This window comes from Carya illinoinensis, chromosome 11 (genome assembly GCF_018687715.1).
Source record: "Carya illinoinensis cultivar Pawnee chromosome 11, C.illinoinensisPawnee_v1, whole genome shotgun sequence".
Classification (NCBI taxonomy): Eukaryota; Viridiplantae; Streptophyta; class Magnoliopsida; order Fagales; family Juglandaceae; genus Carya; species Carya illinoinensis.
The window spans coordinates 41,981,595-41,990,465 of NC_056762.1; the positions used below are offsets into that span (position 1 = coordinate 41,981,595).

Sequence of the window (8,871 nt, forward strand, 5' to 3'; positions counted from 1 at the left end):
ATGAAAAATACATACTCCACAGTTGTTGTGGCCCCATGTATTCTACGAGTAAATACATACTCCACAGTTGTTGTGGCCCCATGTATTCTACACAAACTTGACTTAACATGAAAAATACATACTCCACAGTTGTTGTGGCCCCATGTATTCTACGTGTAAATACATACTCCACAGTTGTTGTGGCCCCATGTATTCTACACAAACTTGACTTAACATGAAAAATACATACTCCACAGTTGTTGTGGCCCCATGTATTCTACGTGTAAATACATACTCCACAGTTGTTGTGGCCCCATGTATTCTACGTGTAAATACATACTCCACAGTTGTTGTGGTCTCATGTATTCTACACAAACTTGACTTAACATGAAAAATACATACTCCACAGTTGTTGTGGCCCCATGTATTCTACGCATCACAATTGTAGTAAAATACATACTCCACAGTTGTTGTGGCCCCATGTATTCTACACAAATATAATGTACTCAAGATGAAACGTGACTTGAACATAACTTGAAATACATGACCAACTTGAGATAGAAACATTTCGTAACATGGCATAACATATAATAGACAACATATTTAACATGACATACTTGCAACAGTGAATATTACATGACTTGACATACATGTAATAGATGGCATACTTAGCATGACGTACTTGTAATGTACAGTAATACATAACAGAATATATTATGTAACAGATAAAAATTGATGACAGAATAAATTCTGTATAATAAACAATTACGTGATAACTTGGCGTGGCATGACATATATGATAACACACATACATACACTATAATTCTTTTACTTAGCACACATACACAGTAGACTGCTAGTAAGTTAAAAGCTAACTTACCTCGATCTCCGCGTTTCTTATAAAACCTCAAGCGCGATCACGAGGAACTGTAATTAGTGATTCTAAAAGTTAGTACTAAATCACTAATAATTTGAAATATGGAAAAATACTAACTTAAAGAGTAAAATTTCCATTTTACTTCCTACATGTAGGAAAATGACCGTTTTACCCATAACTTAAGGATTTTGCATACTAACTCCAAAAGTCACCAAAATTTACATGCCTCATGTAAATTTTATCCTCAACTCAAATATCAATTTAGAAAAATTTAAAACTAATCACAACTATTAAAACTCCATAGGGCCGAAATTCTCATATGCTATTTCTATTGATTTTTGTTTCTAACTTGTTTTGATCAACCTTTTGATCTATGACTTATAAATATGTGATCTTCAAACCAAACCATCACATGGTTTAAAAATATGTCCTAAAACATATATAAGCTTCTAATTCAAGATCACATGGTTAAAAATTAACCAAAACATAAATTTAGCCAAGAACATCCACACTTTGGCTTATCTGAATATCTCTTTGTATAAAATTTCATATCTTTGAAACTAACATCAAATATCTTCAAAATAATAATATAACATGTATATAAGATGCTTAGGATCCTCCAATAAAATTATCAAAGTCATTAGAATAGGTTTAGACCACCAAAGAGTTAAACTTTCTCAAAATAGAAACTGTTTTTCTTCTTCCAGTTTCTAAGTTTCTAAATCTAAGCAAATATTTCATCAAAACCTTCAATCATGCAAAAATCCTCAACCAATAGTCATATATACATGTTAACAATACTCCATAAAAATTTCGGACCAATATCTATCCATTAGCTTGGTCAAAAACTCCAAACTATAACATATTCTCCAGTTTATCTCCCAGAATGAACTTTCTATAGTTTACACAATATTTGACTGACCAAATGATCTTCAAATGGGGCAAATAAGATATCCATGTAAACTAGACTCAAAAAGGAACAACTTATATGAAGGAGACTTTATGATAAAACACTTACAACAGCTTCGAAATGGGCATGCAAAAGAACTCCTAAAAGCTGTCCGAGAGAGAATGTTTGATATTCTTTTAAAGAAACGTGTAAATGAAGATAAGTTCGTGGGTGATGGCTGGAGATGCTTATGGAAGAGATAAGGGATATGATAAGGCTGGAGTTGAGAGTTGAGTGTGGTTTTCTCCTACCCAAAATATCTATAAAATATTATCTCAAAATATTCTATCCAATAATATCTATAAAAATCAGCTCAATATATTTTCCAAATGTGGAGTAGACTTGGAAGAGTAAGGTGGCTAAAATCTTTCTATGTGTATTTTAAATCTCTATTCTTAAGATATTTTCCAAATGTGTATTTTGCTTAGGTGTCATGATCTCACACCTTGATTTCCTTCACAATTCCATCTAATGGTTTCTCTTTGTGCCAAGTATCTAATACTATTCATTATGTGTGGTTAAGATCTTGCCAAGTGTCCAAATAAAATATCGCTATCCTAATTTGGATATTTCACACTATGATTTTGAAAACACTGCGCTCAGTACATTTACCGAGGTTACTATTCACTCCAAAAATAAACGTAATAAACTTAGTACTGAAAAATTCTAAATATTTAATTAAGCCTAGTGGTGTAGACTATAATGTATTCTGACACTTTTAACTATCTCAAATAATTAAAATCGCATTTCTAACACCATAGTGAGTGATAACACTAACTATGTTGACAGGCTAAAATTTATGCGATTAGTCGATTCGTGTAAACTTACAGAGTTTTCACGAGGTTCCTAAAGTCAATAGAAATTCCTTAATTGAATTTCTAGCGGGCTGTTACAGTATTGGTTATGGTTGCTACTGAAGATCTATTTCTTGAGCAGTTAGATGTGAAGACAGCTTTTCTTCATGAAGACCATGAAGAAGACATCTACATGTACCAGCCTGAGGGGTTTGTGGTACAGGGAAAGGAAGGTTCAGTTGCAGATTGAAGAAGAGCTTGTATGGCCTGAAGCAAGCTCCTAGACAGTGGTACAAGAAATTTGACAACTTCATGCACAGTGCAGGGTATATTAGATGTCAGGCAGATCACTGTTGCTATGTCAGGCATTTTGACAATTCTTACATTATTTTGCTGTTGTATGTGGATGACATGCTTATTGCAGGGGCTAGTATTGATGAGATCAATAATCTGAAGAAGCAGATGTCAGAGCACTTTGCAATGAAGGATTTGGGAGCTGCAAAACAAATCATTGGCATAAGAATTGTCAGAGACAGAGTCAGAGTGTAACAGCCCGCTAGAAATTCAATTAAGGAATTTCTATTGACTTTAGGAACCTCGTGAAAACTCTGTAAGTTTACACGAATCGACTAATCGCATAAATTTTAGCCTGTCAACATAGTTAGTGTTATCACTCACTATGGTGTCAGAAATGCGATTTTAATTATTTGAAATAGTTAAAAGTGTTAGAATACATTATAGTCTACACCACTAGACTTAATTGAATATTTAGAATTTTTCAGTACTAAGTTTATTACGTTTATTTTTGGAGTGAATAGTAACCTCGGTAAATGTACTGAGCGCAGTGTTTTCAAAATCATAGTGTGAAATGTCCAAATTAGGATAGCGATATTTTATTTGGACACTTGGCAAGATCTTAACCACACATAATGAATAGTATTAGATACTTGGCACAAAGAGAAACCATTAGATGGAATTGTGAAGGAAATTAAGGTGTGAGATCATGACACCTAAGCAAAATACACATTTGGAAAATATCTTAAGAATAGAGATTTAAAATACTCATAGAAAGATTTTAGCCACCTTACTTTTCCAAGTCTACTCCACATTTGGAAAATATATTGAGCTGATTTTTATAGATATTATTGGATAGAATATTTTGAGATAATATTTTATAGATATTTTGGGTAGGAGAAAACCACACTCAACTCTCAACTCCAGCCTTATCATCTCCCTTATCTCTTCCATAAGCATCTCCAGCCATCACCCACGAACTTATCTTCATTTACACGTTTCTTTAAAAGAATATCAAACATTCTCTCTCGGACAGCTTTTAGGAGTTCTTTTGCATGCCCATTTCGAAGCTGTTGTAAGTGTTTTATCATAAAGTCTCTTTCATATAAGTTGTTCCTTTTTGAGTCTAGTTTACATGGATATCTTATTTGCCCCATTTGAAGATCATTTGGTCAGTCAAATATTGTGTAAACTATAGAAAGGTCATTCTGGGAGATAAACTGGAGAATATGTTATAGTTTGGAGTTTTTGACCAAGCTAATGGATAGATATTGGTCCGAAATTTTTATGGAGTATTGTTAACATGTATATATGACTATTGGTTGAGGATTTTTGCATGATTGAAGGTTTTGATGAAATATTTGCTTAGATTTAGAAACTTAGAAACTGGAAGAAGAAAAACAGTTTCTATTTTGAGAAAGTTTAACTCTTTGGTGGTCTAAACCTATTCTAATGACTTTGATAATTTTATTGGAGGATCCTAAGCATCTTATATACATGTTATATTATTATTTTGAAGATATTTGATGTTAGTTTCAAAGATATGAAATTTTATGCAAAGAGATATTCAGATAAGCCAAAGTGTGGATGTTCTTGACTAAATTTATGTTTTGGTTAATTTTTAACCATGTGATCTTGAATTAGAAGCTTATATATGTTTTAGGACATCTTTTTAAACCATGTGATGGTTTGGTTTGAAGATCACATATTTATAAGTCATAGATCAAAAGGTTGATCAAAACAAGTTGGAAACAAAAATCAATAGAAATAGCATATGAGAATTTCGGCCCTATGGAGTTTTAATAGTTGTGATTAGTTTTAAATTTTTCTAAATTGATATTAATGTGTAATGCCTTTTTAAGTCCTTTCTCCATCGATCTAAGAAGTATACATCTGGCAGCTCATTAATATTTTTCAACTGACAAACTCTAAGTGCATGCCTACATAAAATCCCCCTTATCTCAAACAATCCACAAGTGCATTTTACTTCACACTCATCTTCATTATAGTAAACTGAGTAATGAACTCTTTTGGTTTGCTCATCAAACGATATTTCATCCAACACATCAAATGTTAAAATGCAACCTTGTGTGCTTACCAACCAACAATTACAACACATTAGGCCCATCAACTCTCTTTGGACCTCCTTAAACTTTGCATTTGTATAGACTTTTTGAAATTGCTTCTCAATGTTGAAAGGGGAGACGCAGGGGATAGTTTGGTTGCTACAATTGAAATCAGCAGTTGTCTCGACCTCCACTTTCTTTCTAAGAGCATTATCGAATTGGTCAACAAATTCCTTCAATGCCGTCCCAGCATGGACATACCCGTAAAAAAATGCATTCATACTTTCCGACCTTTGCGTTGTGCTCATACCAGCCCAAAATACACTCTTGAGGAAAACTGAAACCCAAAAGGACCTTTCCTCATATAAGGACTGAAGCCAATTGTTGTCGAGCAGATCGTACTTTGCAAGTAGTTGACCCCAGCTCTCCTCAAATTCTGTGGTGGTTTGTGAATCATATAATGCAGACTGAATGTCAGTTTTCAACCCATAGTTGAAGTTGGCGTGCGATCCTAACTTCTCTGGAAGTTTGCGCATTATATGCCATAAACAATATCTATGGCGAGTTTCAGGGAATACAGTAGCAATCGCATTCTTCATCGCTCGATCTTGGTCGGTTATGATAGCTTTGGGCGCCCTACCCTTCATGCAATCCAACCACATTTTAAACAACCAAACAAAACTATGTGTGTCCTCGCTTGATAGCAATCCCGCCCCGAATAATATGGACTGACCATGATGGTTAACACCAACGAATGGAGCAAAAGGCATACCGTACCTATTTGTTAGGTATGTTGTATCGAAGGATACAACGTCTCCAAAATACTCATAGGCGGCTCGACTCCGTGCATCAGCCCAAAACACATTCCGTAGCCTTCCATCATCATCCACGTCCATGTAAGAAACAAAGCCATCATTCTGATCTCTCATTCTTTTGAAATACTCATTAAGTGCATCGCTACCTCCTTTACCCAACCTTAAAAATCTAGCTTTGTCAATATAATTCCTACAATCTTTCTCTTGGAAAGCCAAATTCTCATAACCCCCCGCATCAACAACAAGAGAATAAAAGTTCTTGTGCATTCGTATACCGGCTCTATCATTCAGCTCGAGGATCCTTTGACTATATTCATCTAGATGCTTGTGCGATCGCAATAGTCTACTTTTCTTGGGGCTCAAAGTAATATGGTTATGAGAATTTTCAATAGTAGTGAAAACCCATTTCTCATGACAGTTCAACGTTGCATTTACCTTCACCTTACAACCCGTTTTAGTTGTTGCCCTTGGCTTCGAGATATTAGTGTTTGGCTTCGGATAGTACTTTCCGCCACGGGCACAACCAATAGTCAGATACACAGGCCTCCCATCATCATCTCTTTTAGTCCTCTGTGTCCTTATGCCAAAACCCTCTTGCTTGGCATACTGCTTATAGTAGGCAATAAGCTCTTTCTCACTGTCAAACTCCATACCGGGTCTTGGTGGTTCAACTTGTACCTCATCATCCGGGACAACAGTACTACCCTCTAAATCTTCATTTATGTCAAAGAACATTTCTATGAATGGAAACATAAGAATGAATTAGCATCAATTGGATATTAGCGTCACTAAATACATAGCCCGTCATAGTATAATACCATCAGCATCATGACAACTTCCAACATTTTCTTCAAATTCAGCTTCTACACTATTTGGTGTCATTGACGCAGGAGGCGTTTCTTGCCCCAAGTCTTCCAGATTACTTGACGACTGGTACTGATTATAAGGTGGCATCTGCTCAATAGCAGCCCGACGTTAGAAAAAATGAAATGACTTTAAACAAACAAATTAACATGTAGTTTATATTAATTTGGGTAACAAACTCAAATATACCCGGAATGAATCTTCAACTCTAATAAAATCCTCCAAATTACTAGGCGGAGGGTAGGGCATCTCGTGAGGATGCTGCACATATTTTTTGAAGCACGTCAAACACACTTTAATAGAAAATAAAACATCAACTTGCCTACTCACATGGTCGACATTTGGAGATCCAAATACATTCTCATGCGTGTAAAATGGCTGTGAAGTCGACGTCGCAGGTCTGGGTGCCATTCTATCTTCTTCTTCCCCCATCACACTAAAATTAAGTCAGTCTTCAGAGGCTTTAATTCAGACTGCACAAAAACTGAAAAAAGAACATTAAACTGTCATAGTTAATATAGAATCTCTCACACTTGAATAACTGTGAAAACATTATTGCTAGAAATAACATTTTTTATAGAAAGTTATTAATGCAACCTCTCAATAAGGGCAAAGATCCAACAATGTTTATTTGGATGTTATTCACAATTTCTAAATTTTTCTATTTGACCTATGAAAAAGAATAAAAATACTGGGACCAAAGAATTTCTAAATCAGGTTATGCACTTAATTGGGAAATCCAAGATCTCACAACATGCACAAAAAGAGCAAGTTAAAGAGAATAAAGCCCTTTCCGTGGACTTGAAGACAACAAGAAAAATAGCAACTGGCTGACATTTAAAATTCTGAAATCACATTTCAATAAACAACTGGCCTGGAATCAGTATTGGCAAGTAGCATATCGGACCCAAAATTAACACTAAAATTAAGTTATTGCATGAATGGAAGTAGTTCTTGAATATTTTCATAACCAAGTCATGGTGATACTGGATATGAAACAAGACTAGCATTCAATTCAGCACTTCAAATGATGACCACTGCACACACATTTATAATTTCTAGACCTTAATTTTTTTTTTTCAAAATCTCAACACTATAAATCAATATTCCAAAATTTTTCTACAAAATCAGAGACTGGGCAAATTTTAATTGCATGATCTTTCCTTTCATATAATATAATATGGTTTATAACATTATCCAATTTAATAGATAAGCTATTATTCATATGAAGTAAAAATAACTACATAGGTTGGTCCATTCCAGTAAGCGCTTCCAATAATACAATTAGAACAACTCCAATAATGCAATTAGAGTCTACTTTAAACAATGAAAGAGATATTTTGGGTAGATAAGGTTTTCCTTTTTCTTGCCGTCTACTTTCTTAGTTTCTTCCGAACTAATAATAGTTCAGACAGAGTTGGTATGCAATGAAGTGGAGCCGAAGAAGGCAATACAGAGCGGCGTGATAGCGCAAGAGCCTGACATTATCGATGTGGCAGAGCTTATGAGAGACCTTGAAGAGGATTTTGACGAGGATTTGGACAACAAAGAAAACATTGTGCCGCCAATGGAAGCAGAAGACCGGGTTTCTTTCCATAAAAAAGAAAACTTGCTGAGATCGGAGCCATATCATTCACTTGTGGATCTTTTTACATTCAGTTTTCTTTTTTTTTCCTTTTCTATTTATAAGACCACAGCTTCAGTATAGTAGAGTGGTGAATGACGATGCAAAAACTTGATTCGCAATACAGATAATAAGCTCCAATCAAACAATGTATAAATGAGATGCTTCAAAACAGAGGTCCAAACCAGCGGTCAAAAGCCATGCACGTCAGTTTTTTTTTCCATGCCCTAGTCCGAAATATACATCTCACAAAACCCAAAACTCACCTCTCCAAGTACACGATGAACGTAACCATATGGAAGTTCCTAGAAATAGAAAATTTTTTACCTTCTGTTTGAGCAACGCCGGCGGCCAGAGAGGGGGGCTCTTCGCAGTCCAAAATATGCACCGTTTGCTTGTTAAACAATTTCCCGAGGAGCGGCAGCTTTGTATGAGCAATGTAGTGTTAGTCGGTGTTTCTGGGCGGAGAGCCGGCGTCGCCGGTGGCGTTGGGCGGAGGACGATGTCACGCGGGCAACGTAGGAAGGGTTTCGCGGGAGGGAGGAATTCGAAATGGAAATAAGCCAACCGTATACATTTTCTAAAAACGCACGTTTCAAATTATTAAAA

General features: G+C 35.4%; 1 protein-coding gene across 1 annotated transcript; it reads right to left on the bottom strand.

Annotated features, from left to right (window-relative positions):
* Positions 1-4,721: 4,721 nt before the first annotated feature.
* Positions 4,722-7,194, bottom strand: LOC122282772 (protein FAR1-RELATED SEQUENCE 5-like). The gene is made up of 2 exons (XM_043094787.1): positions 6,828-7,194; positions 4,722-6,728 (listed from the first exon to the last, which is right to left on the bottom strand). The coding sequence occupies exon 2, from the start codon at positions 6,525-6,527 to the stop codon at positions 4,722-4,724; it is 1,806 nt and encodes a 601-aa protein (XP_042950721.1). The 5' UTR covers positions 6,528-6,728; positions 6,828-7,194.
* Between the last annotated feature and the right edge of the window lie 1,677 nt (positions 7,195-8,871).